Source organism: Chenopodium album, chromosome 7 (genome assembly GCF_948465745.1).
Source record: "Chenopodium album chromosome 7, dcCheAlbu1.1, whole genome shotgun sequence".
In the NCBI taxonomy this organism is placed as follows: Eukaryota; Viridiplantae; Streptophyta; class Magnoliopsida; order Caryophyllales; family Amaranthaceae; genus Chenopodium; species Chenopodium album.
This window is the reverse complement of record NC_137840.1, coordinates 56,078,983-56,101,305: the sequence shown is the minus strand read 5'-3', so window position 1 is coordinate 56,101,305 and position 22,323 is coordinate 56,078,983. Positions and strand designations below refer to the sequence as shown.

The 22,323-nt window shown below is 33.4% G+C and overlaps 1 protein-coding gene across 2 annotated transcripts; it reads left to right on the top strand.

Moving 5' to 3' along the window:
* The first annotated feature begins 11,552 nt into the window (after positions 1–11,552).
* LOC145639080 (ethylene-insensitive protein 2.1-like) lies at positions 11,553–21,872 on the top strand. Of its 2 annotated transcripts, none has more exons than XM_081690217.1 (9): positions 11,553–12,119; positions 12,319–12,366; positions 12,478–12,757; positions 13,261–13,347; positions 13,450–13,560; positions 13,644–13,856; positions 15,690–15,875; positions 15,963–18,689; positions 21,092–21,872. In XM_081690217.1, exons 3-9 carry the CDS (start codon positions 12,503–12,505, stop codon positions 21,476–21,478), a joined length of 3,966 nt encoding a protein of 1,321 aa, XP_081546343.1. In that variant the 5' UTR covers positions 11,553–12,119; positions 12,319–12,366; positions 12,478–12,502; the 3' UTR covers positions 21,479–21,872. The 2 variants fall into 2 exon arrangements, with proteins under 2 accessions (XP_081546343.1, XP_081546342.1); XM_081690216.1 differs by having other exon boundaries at positions 12,313–12,366.
* The last annotated feature ends 451 nt before the right edge of the window (positions 21,873–22,323 follow it).

The window sequence follows — 22,323 nt, the reverse complement described above, 5'->3', positions numbered from 1 at the left end:
TATTGGTACACCAAATCATTATCATCATAATAATCTCAATCTCACCAAAGCATAATATTGATAGCAAGATCCTATGCACGATCCTAACATGATTAATAATAACAAATCCTAGCATGTCACTAAACAATAAAAATCAAAGCTTTATCCCTAACATGATACTAGAAATCAATAAAGACATCCTAACATGATACTAGGAATTAATTAAACAATCTAAACATGATTTCTATAGAAATAAAGCAATGAAATTACTCATTTTGAAGCCTCGTACCTATTTCTATCAAAAGAATACACACGTTAGTAACTTCAATAAAAATATCAAATCAAACAATCAAAATAATAATTGAAATTAGATTTGGGACCAAACCCTCAGAATTATCAACCTTTCATGTCAAAATCTATGACAACTTTAAGTTTAGCTAGGTGTATTCAAATCTCGTGAATAAGAAATGGTGTATTTTGTAAAAAGGGTGTAGAAAGGCTTAGAAAGAGAGAGAAAGAATAAGCTTCTAGCTTAGAGAGAGAAATAGAAGATGATTGTTGATGATTGAAAACGGGGGAAATCGACCCTATTTATAGAGAAAAGACAACCGTAAACGATATAAAACAGTCAGAATCAGACTCTAAATAAAACTGGTTCCATCACGACACGACAGGGCTATCGCGATGTGATAGCTCCATCGCATGGCGATAAGGTCGTCGCGGCGCGATGGTTGCCTTATGATAAAAAAATTTGTACGGAGTCCTTCTCCTGATCAAATTAGGTTACTTAGAGTCCGTACTTATCTTTAATTAAACTGGATTTAATTTTTTGAAACACTAGTTTTATTCCAATTAGAGTTCTTTATTTTTTCAAAATCAAATATAATTATAATAAATAATCCTAATCCCATTAGAACTCAAAAATAGCCTTCTAGAAGATTCTAGAAGACTAAGAAGAATCCTAATACCTTTAGGAATACAATTAAAATTAATGGATCATCCACATGGTCATTGGGGTGCCCATAAAACTCATTTAAGATCCAGTTTAGTATTTTGGCCATAAGTTCCTCGTTATAACTCAAAATCGGGCTTATAATATATCGTTGGAAAGGTCTTTTCAAGTCCCATCCAACTACTTAATTGCTAGACCCAGATCATGGACCAAACTAAGCTGGATTTGACGTTTTTCATAAATAGGATACGAAATGAATGATTTTTTAAAACATAAATGAATTATTTTTATTATTAAAACATTTTAGAAAATAGAATAATTCACGAGATTCTTCAACATTTCACTTTGCTCGATATTCAATGACGTGAAAGTTACTCATCACTGGGTTTGGTTTTTGGGGAGACACAATCAGGTGTCTACAGAAGGTCATCACATGTAATAAATGGATTATGAAAAGTCGTCAAATCGACTTAGAAAAGTATTAATAAACTCTACAATACCAATTATATAAACTCAATTGATTCCTTGATTACACAAATTTCAAGCAACTTTTAAACACTTTAAAACCTCTCTAACAGGCTGAAATTTTATTTTAAAACCTTTAAAACTCTTTCTTTTAGGGCAATTAAAACCCCAAACTATAAACATAGTTATAGTGCTTATATTAAAATTCCAGCACACTTTTTAAGGTCTAAACCTCTCAAATAAATTTGAAAATTATATTAAAACCAAATAAAACTTTCTCTACTTATGGGTAATCAACCCCTTTTAATTAAAACACCAAAAGTAGTACTTATAATAAAATTCCAGCAATTTATTTTAAATAAAAACTCATTAAAACTACATAAAGATACATTTTTTAAGCTTTATTAACACTTCCAATCAATATGTATATACAACCCCCAAATCAATTGCTAGATAGAACCCTAAAAATCAACACTTTAATAATTAAAAACATAACTTTTAATACACTATAAAATCTGAAATTAAAACTCCTTATAATCTAAAATTTATACTCTCTAATCATTAAAACACAATTATAAAACATACTAGTAATAATTTAACCACCAAAACCAATACCCAAAAATATATAATTGTAGGAATAATAATTAAAACAAGAGGAGGGAGAAAGAAAAAGAGCCACCGTGGGTGGTGGCCACGGCTGGGCAGCGGCCAGGCGTCTGGGTTGCCAGCGAGAGGTTGTCGGCATCTTTGGGTCAGGTGGCAGCAAGGTGCGACAAAGTGGGCTATAATCCTCAACATTCCTACGCATGAACAAAGGGGAAAAAGAAAAGAATTAGGGGAAAAAGAAAAAAAGAAAGGAAAAAGAAAGAAAAGAAAAATAAAAATGAAGTGCTTACATTGTGTAATCTGATTTCTTTGAGCCTCTTTTATGTGGGGAAATTTTGGGGTTTTGAGAGATATTTATAGAGTAGAGTATAGGATAGGTTTGGGCTTAGTAAATAAATGGGCTTGAGTTATAAAATATTTGATCCACAAAGGTTCAAAATTTCAAATAAAGGGTTGGGATTATTTAAATGAAATGATTTATTCCAATAAAAGTATGTAGGACTAGTTTACATACGATATTTTAGACAAGGCCCAATAATTAGTAAACGTTTGACCCAAAGTATATTTTACTTTTATAAAACCTTATATTTAAAATACTTTAACCCTTTAAAAACATATTTTATAAATACTTAAATACTTTATAAAAATACATAAAAATACGGAGTATTACAGGAGGTGGTAGCGCAGGAGGATTTGGTGTGATGGATAAGGATGTTGATGATTAGCCATGCTGAGGCTAATTCCCGAGTTAATGAGGACATTGTTTGATTTGGTTTAGGGGAGATTTTTGGATTTAGGTATGTTATTTCTTCTCTCTCTCTCTCACTCTTTATTTTTGGTGTGTTTAGTATAGTTTTATTGCTTTCTAGTTAGATTTTATTGCTTTTAAAAAAAAATGAAAAAAAAACAAAAAATACTATCCAATGAATGAGAAATTATGTTTCCTTGTGCCCCATACATGAAAATTGTTTTGATTCTTGGTATATGATGATGAGTATTGTGGATAGGTTAGCCATGATTTGATGTTTAATTGCTTGGATGTCTTAATATGAGCCAACTTTATCCAACTATTTGTGGGTTTGGTGCTTGATTAGTTGATTTGGTTAGGAATTGTGTGTTAGTTCCTGGTATGTCAATGAATTTAAGTTTTGTTTTGCAACTTTAGTAATGTTTGTATGGCTCATTATTATGCACATTGAGGAGGGCGAAGGCATTTGTTCTTTTAGGTGGCCTTTATACCATATTAGATACATTTGTCCCCTTCTTGCTACCCATGTTGTTGTCGTGACTTTTAATAGTTGTTTAGCCACATTACAAGCCGATTTTGCCACATTGGTTACTAGTCCCAAGCTTGGCTTGGGGGAGCTATTAGTGAGTGGGGTGAGGGAGTTTGTAGTGTGTTTGTTATTTGCACAATTGGGTGGTGTTGAGAAGTTGTTTGTTCTTGATCATGATTTATTTTTGATGATTTTGAAAGTTGAATTCTCTTGGAAAAAATAAAGCATGATATTGAAAAAAAAAAAGAGAAGTTCAATAATAAAAAAAAAGGAAAAAAAAAAAAGTGAACTTCAAAAGAAAAAAAAAAGAGCAAAAAACAAAAAAAAAAAATTGTTCAATATTCAAATGTTCTAAGTGAAGGTCGTTCAAAAGAAAAAAAAATTGAGTTTCAAGTGATAAAAAAAAAATCAAGTGATAAAGAGTCCAAAGTTTGTTTGATTCGCTCAAGCTCTTACTTACTACAATTTTATGAGCGAGATCGTAAGTGTTGAGAAATTTTGATATAATTGAATGTTTGGTGAATTTTTGGTGGAGATTAGTTGTATTGGAGATAATTGGTTATTATTCATTTTTAACTTTGGTTTTGTTAGGATTGGCTCCCTAAGGCATAGCTTACTCTCACATTTTGCCCAAATTTATCTTACCTTTTACCCTAACCTTACATTACAAGCTTTGAAGATAACCTTTGTGCATAGAGTTGTATGGATGTGAAATTAGTTGTTTATCAATGCAAAGAATGAATTGATATATTTCGAGTCAACTACTAGGTTGAGTGCTTGTTTTCTTAAACACACGAGTGTTGTGAGTTTGGGAGGGCATTGTTCACGATAAAGAGGTTGGATAGAGAGCGATCAAATACATTTTATATCCGCCACATAAAAGAGTGAAGAGTGTGTGAGCACTAGTCTTGAATTCCATATACACTTGTAGTTTGCTCTATTTGACAATTGTTAAGGAGGATGAGTAGTTGGATGGATTTGATTGGTTAACTTTGATGCATATTTGTTGGATTTGCCTTGAATTGGTTATACTTGGTTTTAATTGATTTTTGGGGTGAAGTATGTTTTATTTGTTCATTGATGAGCTCTTTGCTTTGGAAAAAGAAAAGGTTTGGCTTGGGGGAGTTTGATATGCTCATTTTATATAATGATTAACCCCCTTCTCTTGGTAATAATTAGGAGTATTTTTGGCCCTTCGGAGTCACTTTTATTACTAATATGCGTTTTCTAGTGTTTTCATAGATTTGGTTTTGTTTTATAGGAAATTGTAGAATTGAAGCATTTTCCCGGACTTATTGGAGCCACTACGAGCATTGGAGTAGGAGCGCGTTCATATGACCATCTTCTGTAGCCCAAGATCGGTAGGAGTTTTCAAACCGGTAATTAAGGGCTCGACGAAGAAGAGTTTGAGGCAATGAATCGAGCTATAAAACTCAAGGAGGAAACCTAGATTTGGGCCAAGAGAATATAGCCCAAATCGAAGATGCTCCATTGCCCAAGAGCCTTCGCCCGACGTGGTAGTGCTTCGCCCTAAGGCCCGCCCGGCCGGGTGAGGCAGAAGGAAGAGAAGCAGTACGTCCATGCCTGAAGGCGCGCCCGGTCGTGAAGACCCTCTCAGCAAAAAGGCAGGCCAGGTCGGGCGAGATCCCGCCCGACTGAGTACGTGTTTTTGGAGGGTGTTTGACGTTTTTAGTTGGTTTTTAATTAGGATTTTTGGAGCTTAAGTATAAATACGTTTTGTTTAGTTAAATACGATTACGTCTTTTCATTAGTTAATTTCTCAGATTTTAGTTTTAAGTTTTGGATCATTACTCTTGTTCTCTCTCTACACTCTTGGTTTATGCAATTCATTATTTCCATGTACCTTGGTAACGATTTCTTCCCCTTTTATTTTTCAGTAATTTATTTGCTTTGATTAATTTTGTCTTGTTTATTTGCCTTGCTTAACTTAGATTTAAATATGTGTGAGTAGTTTTATTTCTAGGATTGTGGGGATCCATAAATAATATGAATTGAAGGGGTAATTTATTATTGCGGATTGTCAATGCTTTGGCTGATTTTCTATTGATTAATTTAATGCTATGCAATTAGATTAGGCCTGATTTAATTGTACGGGTTATGCAATATTGATTCGAAATTCAAGAGATGAGAAGTGATATTTAGGCTTAGTTTCAATAGGCAGGTTAATTTATAAATGGTGTAAGTTAAGATTCGAGATATGAGATTTAATGCCGGTAAATTAATTTTGTGATTGTAATACGTAGCGAAAGTCCTTTATGATCCGATTAATTGATGCATTGATAATTGATTGTTGTGTTTTACCCTGGAATATTATTTATTGGTGAACCTATACCCTAGGCTTTGATTTATTGTTATTTTTATAATTCTTAATCGCGTTAATTTAATTAGTTCCCTTATTTTAATTCCCCTAAAAATAATTTGGTTACTTAATAGTTTATATTATATTAATTAATTAGGAATAGAAAGACTTGTTTCCCTGTGGATTCGACCTTACTTCCCTATCTGCTTTAGTAAGAGGATTTAGGTAAGTCTTTTGATTAGGAGATACGACTTTATCCTGTCAGTAAGTCGTTTCCTAATCAAATATTTTGAAGTTTCTAAATAGAAAATGCAAAAATAACAAAAGAAAGCAAATGGAATAATAATAATAATAATAATAATAATAATAATAATAATAATAATAATAATAATAATAATATATTTCGTGCCATTATTATCATTTTTGTTATATAGTATCATTATTGATTTTACCCAAATAAACGTATTATTATTGATTTCTTACCTAATAAACATTTTAATATCAATTTCTTTTAGTCTATTAAAATTGTTTATGAAAGAAGGTGTTGAATGATTTGTTACCTTATATTATTAAAAAAAATGATTTGTTTTACCATATATGATCTTTTATTAAAAGATATTGAAGATATTTAAATTGTCAATGAATTCAATGTTTATTTACCATAATGTCTATAAATGAAGATATTGAATGATTTGTTACCTTAAATAATTTTAATTAAAAGATGTTAAAAGATTTTTATTAAATATATAAAAGGTATTAAACATTAACTATAATTTGAAAACATTAAATTGTTATAATTTTATTTTCCTACCTTTTTAAAATATGAGTAAACTCTTATGAATAGTGTTGAGACTAATATGCCCCTAAAAATGTTTATTTATGTATTTACTCCTTTTAAAAGTATGACCACACAATATGAATAGTGCTGAGACTATTATGTCTAAAATGTTTATTTACATATTTGTTCTCATTAATGTTAATTGTTTTTTTTTTTTTCTCTTAAAAATAGCATGTGGATTATAATTTGATAAACATTGTTCTCAATTAATAATGAAAATTATTTTTTTTTTGCTAAGGATTTTATCTGAATATCTACCAAATGAGAAAAAATATTTTAAAAATCAATAATTGATTCAATTTTATGTATTTTGATCAAGATTTCATTTGTAGATGTCGTATGGTTTTGATTAAAGAATTGATTTGTTTCAAAAAAAAATTTACAATTTATTTTATTATAAAATGAATTCAAGAGTTCACAAGAACTTGACAACATATTTTATAATTTTTGTTAAATAACTTAAAATTTAAAATTATTATTTCCAATAATTTTGGATATAAAATTCATTTTATATTTTTAATATTCAAGTATCAAATGATGGGAACAATATATGGTCATTTATCTGAAATCAAACAATGCGATAGTAGAATTAATTAAAAATTACAGTCTAAAAAAATTATCTTTCTTTTAAAGAAATTTATACATAAAAACTCATAGAGATGAAGAGATTGCAAGAAATAGATAAGATCATGAAAGAGGCGATCATAATGGTGCCCACATCCATTTACGATCATATAAAAAATTCTTTAAAAAAAAATATTCACAAAATTACATATTAAAACCATTCATATATAGTGCAAGCTTAATCTAGTAGATCGACGTATAAAAAGAAAATCTAATGGTTATATATGGTGTTGTGAATAGTATCTAGAATGACGAGAAAAAGGAATAATACTAATAAATAAATAAAGTTTAGAAGGAGAAAAAAATCATCAATAATTATAGACATATTTTAAAAAAAAAAAAGATGCAAATTTAATCCATGGTCTTTTCAAGTGGCGCATAGAATTTTCGTTATAAATAAGTATTTAAAATATTAAGTATAAAACCACTGCTATAAACATAATTTTTGGCCTTCTAAATTGAAGGATGCTCACTATAGGCGAAACAAAAGCAAAAGATATAACATATCACCAAAAGACAACACAAATATTACTTTAATTTTACTTAATTTATTTAAAACAGAATCGCAAATTCCTAGCCCATAAAATTGTATTATATAGCACATCTATTATAAGTTTTGGCTAGAGGTTGATGTAACATATGTTAGTTGTGAGAGAATTGATAAATCCATTGATAAGCCACACCATCTTATAAAATGTTTTCTTACGATTTATGTATGATTTGTGACTTGTGCATATAGTGAAAAAAATCAAAGAGAGATTAAAAAAGACTATCCTAGGGCCTGCAACTTTATGTTTATGCTATTTGACAATATTTGTATGTACTTGCCGGAATAATTTTATTATTTATGAGAAAATTAGAGTCTAGGTTTTAATTTAAGTTAAAAATAAAAATTAAAATTTGTCGATAAAAAATTGCATTAATTCTCCTTAATTGGTCCGATCTACTTTTCCACGCCAAATCGAAGTCGATCTTGACATGAGCAAAATTGCTTCCCTCCCCCCTCCCCCCTCCCTCTTTTTTAACGGGAATAAATAGTATCATTAATAATAATAATAATAATTAGAGAAAGGTGTTATTGCGTTGTTGAAGCGGGTACAGACGTTTACTAAGACTCGGGATATTGGTGCTCGTGCAGCTGCTTACATTTTCAGTAGGATCGGATTTGTTATAGCTAGAAGGGTGGGGGCCCAGATTATATCTCGGCTTCCCATCAATTTCTTGTAACTTCATTGACTTTGTAGGTTTTTTAATATTTTATTATTATTATAATAATAATAATAATAATAATAATAATAATAATAATAATAATAATAATAATAATAATAATAATAATAATATCTCGGCTTCCCACCAATTTTGAGCGATTGGATATGGCTTCCTTCCTTTCTCTTTCTCTACTCTTGGGGAGTTAGAAAAGGAGGTTGTTGCATTGCTGAAGCGGATCCAGAGGTTCTTGAAGACTCAGGACATTGGGGTGCGTGCTGCAGCTCATATCTTTACTAGGATCGGCTTTTCTATAGCTAGAGGAGTGGGTCCCAAATTGTATTTCAGCTTCCCACTAATTTTCTATAGGTTGTATAATTTTGTATGTTTTTGAGATATAATAATAATAATAATAATAATAATAATAATAATAATAATAATAATAATAAAGATTTGTAAACCACAAATTTCGATAAATTAATAACATAACTTTTACAATAAAAATCATAACTATATTACATAAGTGACATAACTCACATTCCATCGCTTCAAGCTTGATGCGGGCAATTATTGTTTATGTCTTTGCATCATTTCAAGTAGAGACATTCGTAGTTCGTGCTAATGTTTTGATCGTAGAGTTGATGACAAGCCCTTAATCCATATGAATCCAAATCACCTTTTTAATTATTATCGAAACCCTAAAAATAACATTCTCATCCATAGTTGAGAATCGAAATCTCATAATAATGGGAAAAACCTTAAGAATTGGGGCTCACTCTCACAAATGGAGAGAACAAAGAAAAACTAAATAAAAAGCAAAACAAAGCAAAAAAAAAACTGAATTAAACTAAAGAAAAAGGGTCAGCTTAAACGATTAAGCAAAAAGAGAAGAGTTTTTGTTTGTGTGATTCTTCAAGTCTTTAATTGAATACCCCCTCTTTCTCTTACTCCCTCTCTATATTTTAGTTACCAAATTGAGATTATACATCAACAAAGTACTGCAGTGAAGACATTAACGATAATGACAGTTAAACTACAATATACTCTACTAAGAACTTCTAGATATGGTTAAAAAAGCAAAGTAGTTTCAATATGTTGTAATTAAATTAATATAATCATGTCATCCATATTAGTAATTTTAATTGCTTACCTTCATAAATAGATATATTATTATACATTTACTTCTTGAATTTCCAATGAAGAAGATAATACTTATATTTCAAATTGTAAAACAAAAATAATTCCCAATAAATTACAAGAGATTTAAATTTAAAGTTGATGATCTCTCTACCTTACCCCTTCCCCCCCACGTTATATATATATTTACTAATTTATTTGTTGTATAGTAAGTAATAATTGCATCAAGAATTCCATACAAACATATCTTAAACTATTCAAAGTTGATGATCTCTCTACCTTACCCCCTCCCCCCGGGTTTTATGCGTGACTTAATTGTACTGTATTAAGCCAGTGTAAACAAGCTAGCAATATGTATATAGCTTACAATTAGCTATAAATTGAAACATTTGGGGTCTTATAAAACATAATTTTCTACATTGCTATAATAATAATAATAATAATAATAATAATAATAATAATAATAATATGGTTTGAGATATAATATTTTGCGTAATCCTGGTGAGGTTGCTGCCCCTAAACTCATGAAGAAATTGACAGATATATATTTCACAAAGATTACTACTTTTACATAATCCGCTTATTCGCTATCTCATCGGCAATTTGCATTGTGGAAATCACAGCAGGGAGATCACACCTCTACTCGGTTCAGGCGGTCTCTAGTTTGGGGTTGGGTCAGACGATGAATGCTAAGATATATATATATCGATGATACTCAATAAACCTTAAACATTTTACGCATGTTAAAATCTTTCATGCACAACCCTATTTCACTAGAAAATTTTATATAAAAAGATGCCCCTTCACTTTCTCTTAGTTTTCTCTTTATTTTATCAAACAAAACTTCATATTACATAATTAATCGCAAACTCTATCGCTCAATTTTGTAAACAAATGATGTAATTATTTGTGCCCTCCACATCTTATTTTCTTCCTTTTCCCAAATAAATTATAAAATCTATTTATGTTTCATAACCAATCAAATCTATAATAATCAACCAATGAATTAAAATAATGTATATTTATTGGCGGAATAATAATGAATCTAAAAGATTTCCTTTTCAATTTATGTGGCAACTGGCAACTACATGTGTTAACCCTTTGCATGCAAAGAACATATCTAAATTATGCTGAAGTTAAAAACTGAAAAAAGTATCATGTACATTAGATTATAGTTTCCACATATTCATTAACTTCTAATTGAAAAATCAACATGTACCTAGTTTGCGCTAACTTCATTAATTTTTATCGTCGACATTGCCTTTATTGTCGCTTAACAGTTGTTGATCCTTTGTCGCTATTCGCCAACATATATACTCGCAATGTTACTAGGTGCAAACATATTGATCACATGTTTGATTATGCTTAAGTAAGCAATGAAATATTTTCAACCTTGTATTGAAAGAATTTCCACATTCCACATATTTAGACATCTGACTAAAGGTTGATACAAACTTGCATGTATTGCACGCTTAGTTATTACTTTGAGGTTGTTAAAAATCTCAAATTTAATACTTCATATTACTTTGATGTTGATATTAGTCGTTTTAGCATAGTGTGCTCCATCCGATAAAGTTTCATACGTTCATATGCAAAACCCTCAACCAGCTTCCCTCTTTTAAAAGATTCTTTCTAACTTCAATTTCGTCTTCTTTAACCACATAAACAAAACTCTCAAACCATAAAATCATTCACAAAACCTAATCAACCAACATTCAAACATCACTTCACCATTACACAACCCCAACATTCACACATTTCATGCATAAAAATGTCCTCATATAAACTTTATAAAAACAATCTTATCTCTAAATTAACCCCTAATATTAAGATCTCAACCTCATTTAATCACCAAAATCGAGGTAATAAAAAATAATTAACATCAATAATATTAAAAAAATAAAAAAGAGTTGATAAAAAAAAGAAAGAAAGCGAAAGTATCGAGTCAACCCTTGAACCAATGCAAGAACTAGTAGAAGATTTTTTCACTCTACCTGGACTTCCTCATGACTCTATCACTTTCTCTTTCTAACTTTCTCTCTCTATTATCTTCATTTGATATCAACATTATTATAATAACATTATTATTATTAGCATAAAAACATTATATTATATGATAATAATTATTTTATTATATAGTTTTTATAATTATAATTATTTCTTTCCCTCCTATTAACATTTTCTCTCTCCTCAATTCATTTTCTCTCTTTTCTTTCTCTCTCTTCCCGCTTCCATTGAAGGAACCTTCACTCTTTCTCTCTCCTCTTCTTCTTCCTTAATCTCTGAAACTCCCACCATTTTTACACCTTCCATTTTTCTTCTTTCTCTCTCCTCTTTCTCAACTTCATCTCTTCAACTGAAGCAGATTGAGTTTTTTAATCAAAAACCCTAATTAATTAATTTATCACTGAGAAAATCAATTTTATTTTGATACTCTGATATAGTTTGGTTTTTGGAGATTGAATTAAGGGAGGATAATTTGTGTGCCGGTCTTATTCATGTCATTTTGTTCGCGCACGAGTTCGTTCTCGATTTGATTCTGATTCGAGTGAGAGTATTAAGTAGAGTTGATTTTTTTTAATCAACGATTTGATAGTTTAAACGTTGGTTTTTGGTTTTTTACATTGGTTTTCAGAATTTTAGATCGATATATATTTCATTTGGATTTTTGGTTTGAATCTTTTTGGGAATTGGAGCTTCATCAGTTTAATCAAGGTATGATAACATTTATGCTGATATAACTTTTTGTTTTTATGGTAAATTTGTGATTTTGGGAATCCCCAAATTTGATTTTTCTTTTTTTTCATATTTTTTTTTTGTATAAATTTATGTATTGTATATTATTTGATTATTATGATATTTTATGCTGGAAATGATTGAATTAATTTGAGATTTTATTTTTTACAAGATTCAGTTGGAAGTCCCAAGGAAATGATCGGTAATTGTGTTGACTTCTGCAAATGTGAGTTTATTGAGTTACAGCAGATCTTTTTGTTGTTGTTTTAAGTTTTTCTGGAAATGATAGTTGCAGTGTTTAGTTAATTTTTCTTAAAATAATTTGTTCAAATTTCAGTGTTTTAGTCTGTGAAAAATCGAAAATGGAGGCGGGAAGTTCACATGTACAGCGTATGGCGGTAGGGGGCGTTTCAAACGGGCTTTTTCCGGTCCTGGCTCCGGTTCTTCTTATCTCAATTGGGTATATCGATCCTGGGAAATGGGCGTCCTGTATCGATACTGGTGCTCGTTTCGGGGTTGATCTTGTGTGGTTTGCATTTGCCTTTAACTTAATGGGACTTTTGTGTCACTATTTATGTGCTCATATTACTGTGATCAGTGGAAAAAATCTTGCTCAGGTATAATTTTTGGCCACTTTAATTATGTTCTGCATTCTTATCCTTGCCGGTTGTTGTTTGTGGCGAACCGGAATTATACTTATTTTTGCTGATAATTTGATATGTAGTCTTTTGCTTCAATGTTGGGTGGTTCTCTTTTTTTGGCACTTTTTGGTCTTCCCTTTGTTGACTGCTAAAAGATTTCAATTTTGGTGTTTGTTTGTTTTGCAAGTTTTTCTCGCAACATCTGCTTATTTATTTGTAATTTGTTAACTTTTTTATTATTTTTATTTTAATTTAATTATCTGTCGAATGGATTAAAGGGGATATGTTAAGTTTGGATTTATTTTTTTTTTTTTTCAATTTTAGGGCTTTAGTTTCAGAATCTTTCGAAAATAAAGGATAAAAGAAATGGGGAAAAAAGTAACATAATCTTGCATTAATTTGACTGCTAGTTTCAAATTCACTCTTGCGTACGTGCCATTGATTGTGATTTTTTTACCTTTTTTTCCATGATGCTGAAGATTTGCAGTGAAGAGTATGACAAGCTCACATGTTTTTTTCTGGGAATCCAAGCAGAGCTGTCTGCCATTACTTTGGATCTTACTATGGTAAGTTAGCTTCACTTCATGTCGTGAAATATGATTATGCCGTCATGACCCTTCTTCGTGATCTGCATTGTTTACTACTTGTTCTTGTCTTCTCCCTTCCAGATTATTGGAATTGCGCATGGACTCAACATGATTTTTGGCTTGGATTTATTCACTTGCATCCTATTGACTGCGCTGAATGTTGTGATATATCCACTCTTTTCCACCCTGTTGGTGAGCTATTCTACTTTCACATCCTTCTGGGTGGAGCTCAAAATTTTGACAGTATTTCTATTGCCAATCTTTCTTTATTTCAGGAAAGCTCCAAGGTTAAGTTCTTGGTAGTATGCTTGGCAGGAATAACATTTGCTGGCTATGTGCTTGGCATGCTACTCAGTCTTCCCGAGTTACCAGCTTCTTCGAATAGTTTGCTATCTAAGTTGAGCGGTGAGAGCGCCTTTTCTTTAATGAGTTTACTTGGAGCAAGTGTCATGCCGCACAATTTTTATCTCCATTCTTCCATCGTACAGGTAATGTGGTGTTCATCTATTCAATATAATACTTTATGACTTTTCTGTCATTTAGTATTTCTTGTATGCATTTTCTTCACGTGTCTGTGACTTTATGATGCCACCAAATGGAAAATGAATGTAAAAAAAAAAAATCCGTATTTTGAAAGTAGGGTTTGAAATTACCTTGTTATCAATGGCCTACTGATTTGCACTCACCAATAAATCTATACTAAAGTAGAATCTTTTTTACCTCCCAATTCACTTCTTATTAATATTTCAAAGATTTTTTTAGTCAACTGACTAGGAAAAATAGTTTACAATTAATACTATACTACCTATTACTCTTAAAAAAAATATGCAACTACCTTTTTATGTATCTATATAATTCACAGGAAAGCATCTTAAAACACACTATATAGATGGCTACTAGGAGTTTTTTTTATTTTATTTTTTATTTTTATTTTTATTTAAGCCAATTGACTCGGCAAAATATTTTACAATAAATACTATACTGTTTTTACTCCTAAAAATATGCGACTACTTTTTCAGCTATCTACACAATTCACAATTAATCCATATAAAAAATAATTTAAATTCTATCTTGGAAATGATTAATCTATTTTATATTTTTACCAAAATCATTAATGACAACATTGTATCTTATGAACTTAAAAGGGTACAAGTAATTTTTTTAGGCAACAGCTAACGAACTCCCTAACTCCCTAAGGGTGTTAGATAAGATAACTAAAAGTAGAAATACTAACTTGAAATAAACATTAATTACACTTATCGACGTATGATTTTGGCATGCATTCCCAAATTAATACCATTTTAGGAACTATTTTGAAGGTTTATCTAACGTCCCGAGGGCATTTGTTAGCAAGATCCAGGTTATTATTGTTAATTGTACAATAATAAAATTACTCGTAACTTTTTAGATATATATTGTATTATATAAGTAAAAGTATTTCCTAAGCTGGATTATTTAGAAATATATTGTATTATACGAAGTAAGAGTATTTCCTAAGTTGATAGGGGAAGAGAGAGAGAGAGAGAGAGAGAGAGAGAGAGAGAGAGAGAGAGAGAGAGAAATAGAAAGATGAAGTGATGGACTGAGAGGTAGAGGGAACCATTAGCCAATAGAGTAAAGTTGCAATCATTTGGCAACTTCCTAAATGGAAAATGTTGTGATTAGAAGATGGAATGGACACTCATGGACCCATTTGGCGAGGAGAGAGGTAGAGGGAACCATTAGCCAAACAGAGTGATGTTGCTATCATTTGGCAACTTCCTAAATGGAAAATGTCGTGATTGAAAAAAAAAAAAACCCGGAATTGAAACACATAGTTGAACTTTTTCTAAATACATGGTCCTCTACTGCCATGATTAGACTGTATGACAAGTGATAGAATTAGGGTTTTTGTATACTAATTAGACCAGATACTTACCTTTCATCTCACTACCTATGCCAGGCTAAGTTACTATTTAACCTTTATCAATTTATTTCACTAATGTAAGCTTCTGGAAGGCAAATAGGCAATATATTCTGTATCAAATTATAAGTAGGAAATTGGTGTCTAAACGTAATCTTTATCATTGGTTTGTGTAATCTTTAGAATATTGGACAATTAAGTAATGAAGCCATCTTTGTTATATTGAGGAAGGTAATTAGAAATTGAGTGTTTCAACTAACTGCTTCTGCTTTTTGCTCATGATGCCATTGCATGCCTGGTTGAAATTTATTTCTAATTGTCATTGTATGTACCTTACATTATGCTGATGTTGTATTGTTTATCTTTAGCCTTGGAGACTGTCCGTTGTTTTTTGTTTTCTGACTGTATTCTGTTGCAGCGATATCAAGGGCCAGTCTATGTGCAGAAGGGTTCGAGATCTCAGGATAATATTATCATTAGCCTCACTGTTTCTAGTGGCATATTCTTGGTGAACTATGTGCTAATGAATTCAGCTGCTAATGTCTTCTACAGCAATGGCCTTGGTTTGCTTAGCTATCCAGACGCAATGTCTCTTCTAGATCAGGTTTCTTTGTCTCTTGTTTTTTTTTTTTTTTAATCTCTCTATGACACTAATCCGTGCTTACTGAAGTCCTTATATTAATTAATGCAGGCATACAGGAACCCTCTAATACCCTTTGCCTCATTTTTGCTTTTGTTTTTGGCCAACCAAATCATGGCATCAAGCTGGGAGTTTTGTGGAGAAGGTGGGGAAACGATGTTGCACAACTTCTTCAACATGGATCTTCCTGAGTGGCTTCATCGCGCAACAATCAGAATTTTTGCTGTTGTGCCTGTACTGTTTTGTTTGTGGCAGTCAGGAGCTGAAGGAATGTACCATATGCTAATGTGCACTCAGGTCATGGTGGCTCTTCTGCTCCCACCTTCTATGATACCTCTTTTCCGAATTGCCTCATCTAGACCTATTATGGGTCTGAACAAGCTTTCACCTATTCTAGAGTTTGTTGTCCTTCTTTCATTCATAGGAATGCTTGGTTTAGAGCTTATTTTTGTTGTGGAGATGATATTTGGTGAGAGTGATTGGGTTGGTAACTTGCGTTGGAGTATGGGGATTAATGCGACATCTATGGCTTATGTTTTTCTCCTTGTCTCTGCTTGCATCTCGCTTAGTTTTGTGCTTTGGCTGGCAGCCATTCCTTTAAAATCCGCAACTTCTCGATCGGAATCTTCGCCTTGGAATTGGGACAGTCAGCAAGTTTTACCTGAATCATATATAGAGAGGGAGGAAAATGATGTCATTGAAACTAGGTTTCTTGACGAGGAACGTGTTAATAAGCCAGAATCTTTGCCGTTGCAGGAGAATTCCTTCTGTAGTCATCCAGACATGCCAAGTCCTAATTACGACATTAATCTGCCCGAAACAATTATGGATACTGTTCAAGAGCCTCATGCAACTTCTGTTGAAGAAAATTTAGGAGAACATATTCCTGTCGTCTCATCGAAATGCCATTCTGAACCAGTGCAATCAGCCGCCTCTGTTGAATCTGTGCCAATCTCCAGTGTTGTAACTAAGCCTTCTGATGATTCACTTATGGCATCTAGTCCTATGAAAAATGAACGAGCTAATCCAGGTGGGAAAATCTTGAGCATTGAGGGTGACACAGCACCTGAAAAGGATGATGAAGGGGATACCTGGGAGTCTGAGGAATCATCTAAAGATATTCCTGGAGTTGGTCCACCAGCCTCAGCAGATGGACCAGGATCATTTAGAAGTCTTAGTGGAAAACATGATGATGGCGGGCCTAGTGCTGGCAGTCTTTCAAGATTGTCAGGGTTGGGCCGTGCTGCAAGACGTCAATTGGCCGCAGCCCTTGATGAATTTTGGGGACAGCTTTATGATTTCCATGGCCAAATCACACAAGAGGCAAAATCCAAGAAATTAGATAGAGTGTTTGGCTTAAACTCTAAGCCTCACTTGTCGCTATCAAGTTCTGATTCTGCTGGGAAAGAGTATGGAATGCAGTTTCAATCTTTGGGAGGCAGAGTATCAGATAATCCAATAAACATGAATTTATATGATGCTCAAAATCAATTGAAGCTTCAACACAATATAGATTCAGCATATAGGGCACAAACAAATAAAGTATCTGCTGCATTATGGTCCAAACAGATGCAGTATTTGGACAGCTATGGGCAGAGTTCTAGTCGTAATATGCTTGATGCTGGGGAAAGACGTTATCAGAGTTTGCACGCCCCTCCATCTTCTGATGTTTCGGATCATCAGCCTGCAACTGTACATGGTTATCAATATGCCTCTTATATTAATCGATTGGCCAAGGAAAGATCTGATTATGCGGTTGGTCCTTATGCGACACTTCAGAAATCCCCATCTTTGGTCCCCAACAATTATAGAGAGCCTCTTGCTTTTGCTCTAGGGCAAAATACAACAAATGGATTTAACTCTGTTCAGTCATCTAGGATTCAGAATCTTGCTGTACAAAGAAATAGTGCCTTGCAATCTGACAACCTTCGCTATGATCCTTCTTCTGCAGCACCTTCTGAAAGTAACAGCACCAAGAAATATCACAGTTTGCCGGACATTTCTGGACTTTCTGTTCCTCTCCGGAACTTTTATGCATCAGATAGAAGTACAAGATTTGACAATCCTAACTCCTCTGTGGGTTTTGGATCATCATTTGGTCGGACTTCCTATGAACCATCCTCACTTTCAAGTACAAGATTGAGGTCTGTGCCCCCCCTGGCATTTGATGAGCTTTCTCCGACTATGGCATATCGAGATTCTGTGTCATTGAGATTAAATTCAGGGGCTGATGCAAATTCTCTTTGGTCTAAACAGCCTTTTGAACAGTTTGGTGTGGCTAATAAGCTCACTGATCTTGGAACTCAGGCAGCTGATAATGAGCCTTCCATGATGATTCCAGAGCCTCCTTCAGCTGCAGAGATGGAGAGCAAATTGCTGCAATCTTTGAGGCATTGCATTTTGAAGCTTCTAAAACTGGAAGGATCTGAGTGGTTATTTAGGTCTAATGATGGTGTAGACGAAGATCTCATTGATCGGGTGGCTATGAGGGAAAGGTTTGTATATGAAGTTGAGTCTCAAGATTTTAAACAATCACCTCACACAGGTGATCCTCAGTATTCGTATTCTGAGAGGAAGTCTGGTGCTACAATCAGGGGTGATGACATTTTTGCAAATATGATTTCTTCAGTCCCACAGTGTGGAGAGGGCTGTGTTTGGAAAGCAGATCTTGTTGTAAGCTTTGGTGTCTGGTGCATCCGTCGTATCCTAGAACTTTCACTAATGGAAAGCCGGCCTGAACTTTGGGGCAAATACACTTATGTTCTAAACCGTCTTCAGGTAACTCGTCTAATTTAACCTCAATACTTAGATTATTATCCTAATATCTCATTGTGCTCGAAATTGCTATTTATTATTGTAACTTGTTAATCATGATTGAAGACACAATTGGTTTTATTTCCATTTTTGTTATTTGTCTGATCATGATTTTGGTATCATGATTTGAGATCTTGCTTAGCTTGGAGGATTTGGGTGCCAGATTTGCAAAAGTTATATGCATTAATAGAATGGAACCTAGTTAGTTGTTGGATATAGATATATTTTCATTGATGGAGGGAGTTAGAGAGAGGAGACTGACAGTATTTTTAGTCTAAGGAAACAGATTAGCTGCACTCTAATCTTGATTAATGTTTGAGAAAGGAATTTTTTTTGAGACTTATGTACATGAGCCTTAAGAGAGCTATAAACATGTCTCACAAATAGTATAATAGTAAACAAAGCTCATCTAAACATATCTACTCACTTGGTCAAATAGCATAATATTATTCCTCTCTAGTCATGTCATTCATATACAAGTAATAAACAAGAAGACTAATCAACATAGTATCTTTTGCCACAATCGGGACTTATGTAAGAAGTCTGTAGGTTCTCAAAAATTATATGCTGCAGCAGAAACAGTAGGACGCATTTTTTTTTTCCCACCTGTACAGCCTTATTATCACTAATAGGAACTCAGCAGTGTAAAATCAAGGGAATGCAATCTGAATAGGATAAAATGATAAGACATCCCAAGTTTGGGTTGTCTTCCCATACTCGTCCTTAGTGTTCTATCTATTAATACTCCCTAGTTTTAGTTTATTTCAATTCTGATCCCCAACTGAAAATAACCCTTGGATAAACTTTCAAACAAGTCAAATTTCCACATAGAACGTCCTTTCCCAATTTGACGTATGTATTAGTTGTCTTATCTTCTTTTCCTTCCTCTTTACCTCCTCATCTCACTTCATTGCTTGCTCCCTCCAGTAATGCAATTATGCCTTGTCTTTCTCTGCTCTAAATTTGGCAAGCCTGCTACTCATCCTGTTGTCACTTTTGGCTGCTGCAGAGCTCTCTCCTCCTCTTTGTCATGCATTTGCTTCCTCCCTCTCCCCCTTACTGCTGGCCTGCTGGGCTGGCGGTGTTACCTTTTATCTGATAAATTCCATCTCCTGTTACCTCTTCTAATCACTTACCTATTGTTTGAACGTGCGTACTTTTCTTTATCTTGACCGCAGCCTCCCGGGCGAGGGCGGTGAGAAGGTTGAGTTACAGACTCCGTTGGCTTTCAATTTCATCGTCTCTCTCTCCATATGTGGAAATAATGGAATTATGATTTTGAATTTGGTGTTTGGTTGGATGGGGGAAGGTTACCCCTGAGCTCCAAAATGGGTGGTGTTGGTTTCCTTTGGTTGTATTTAGGGTTGAATAGGGGCCAAGGTTGGTTTTAATTGCAAGGGATGGAAGAACATGGAGTTTGATAATGTGGTAATATTAGCAAGTAGGCAATTAGATAAAATTGATTGAACCAATATGATTTTTCAATAAAATTTTACGATTTGAACATTGATAGTCAAATGTACGAATGCACGCTGTTTAAATAACAAATGAATTATCTGATATATTTTCTGGATTTTTGCCTGATTTTTGGGTATTTTGTACATGTGATATTATTCTCCTGATTGTCCTTTGGTTATTCTAGATTTCTACTTGATTTTGAGGTTGGGTTTAACATTGTAGGATAGTAGTGGTGGGTTGGGTAGGTTATGGCTATAATAGGGGGCTGGGGAAGAAAGCTGGAAGCCTGGAAGGTGTTGGTCGTGACTAGTGAAGGGTGCCGATGGGCCAGTATGTGAGCAGATAAAAGATACAGATGGAAAGGGAATTTACCTGTGTCATCAGGATCAATGTGGAACACATCCTAAAATTTGGGGTTATATAAAAATAAAACGTGATTAATTAGGGACTCCAAACCTGGGTTTTATCTTTTCAATTTTTCCATCTCAATGTTAGCAAATCCCAAATCAGTTAGGTGATGGTATTATCTTAAAAAGTTAAGCTAATGTCACATAAAGGTTTCTATAAACTTGGAACTTTAGGCTCCATGTACAGAATCACAGAAATATGAGTTATCCTATTGACCCCAAATAAGGTTATATTTAGCTAACCTGATTAAGGTACCTTATTACTTATTTCAGACAGATCAGAAAATAAGTTTTGTCTGTGTATACCTACTATCTGAGGTATTCTGCTTGGCTTGTAAACTGGATGCTCTCCCTTCCTTTTTGTTATTGGTGACAAGTGTCCATATTGCCTTTGTGCAATGTGTTGGGGTGTGGACACAGGAGGCTCATGTACATCCTTTGAGTCTTTCAGATGATTGCGTGTAATAAATTTTTTAACCATGCCTAACTTTACCTTGTCAGGGTGTTGTTGATGTGGCTTTCTTCAAACCTCGGTCTCCAATGTCTCCATGCTTTTGCCTTCAAATACCAGCCACATATCAGATGAGATCAAGTCCACCTGTTTCAAATGGTATGTTACCTCCAGCATCCAGACCAGCAAGCAGGGGAAAGGTTACATCTTCAGCAATGCTTCTAGAAGTAATCAAGGATGTTGAGATCGCAATTTCTTGTCGAAAGGGTCGGTCTGGCACTGCAGCAGGGGATGTTGCCTTCCCCAAAGGGAAAGAAAACCTGGCCTCCGTCTTAAAACGTTACAAACGTCGCTTATCAAACAAGCCAGTGGGAACATATGATAGCACTCCTGGATCTCGCAAGCTTTCATCCTCAGCAGCATCTTATGGGTCATAGCCGGTAATGGACACAGTCACTGTTTTCTGAACTGTGAACTGTTCATTTTTGGAAGCTAGTTCAATCTTTTGATCATAGCGATGGAGTTGTAACTGGGTTGATTGCCTATCCAGGTAAACCCCCTTGTGTATTGGAAAAGTCTTTGGTGGAAATCTTTTTCTTTTGAATCTCAGTGTATACATAGGACCGCATTGCTAGTTGTTTAAGTTGCCAAATGATAGTATGGTGAATAGAGGTAGAGAAATTGGTACGCCATATGTCTGATAAACGATCAGTTGGCTTATACATCTATATGCAATTGGTTTAGATTTTCATAGCTGAAACTAACAATGTGCAGTCTTAGCCCCTTGCTCCATGATTCAACTTTACAATGTAAGATTGGTAGTTGATCCTATTCGAGTGGAGGACTGTAGAGTCGTAGATCATTTATCCTTGATAGTAGTATCACTGCTTTCTCGCAAGGCTTACAGATTAGATTTCATAAATGTACGTCTGTATCTCTGTTTTTTTTTTAGTTCTTCAGCTTGTGTGATGAACCAGCATGTAACAGTTTCCACCCCCCCAATTGTCAATCGACACCAAAAACAAGGTCAAATGACCATTTAACCCTTGGATTTGGGGGGTTTAATCTCTATGATTCTCTTATTGTTCGAATACGTATTACTCCCGAAGGATAGGAGTTCTCAATATCTCATGTATTGTCTTAATGTTCAATGGCCAAGAAAATGGTTACTCTTTCCTCGAAATTAAGAAAATAATTGGGGAAGATTGATAGAGAAATTAAAAAATCAGAATTTATATTACACGAGACTAATAAAAAAAAAAAAACAAAGAGTAGATCTAGA

Excerpts from the sequence above, each read along its gene's own strand:
- LOC145639080 (XM_081690217.1), top strand. The coding sequence starts at position 12,503 with ATGGAGGCGGGAAGTTCACATGTACAGCGTATGGCGGTAGGGGGCGTT. Across the intron at positions 15,876-15,962 it reads CAATGTCTCTTCTAGATCAG|GCATACAGGAACCCTCTAAT; the intron begins GTTTCTTTGTCT and ends TAATTAATGCAG. Across the intron at positions 18,690-21,091 it reads ATGTTCTAAACCGTCTTCAG|GGTGTTGTTGATGTGGCTTT; the intron begins GTAACTCGTCTA and ends TTACCTTGTCAG.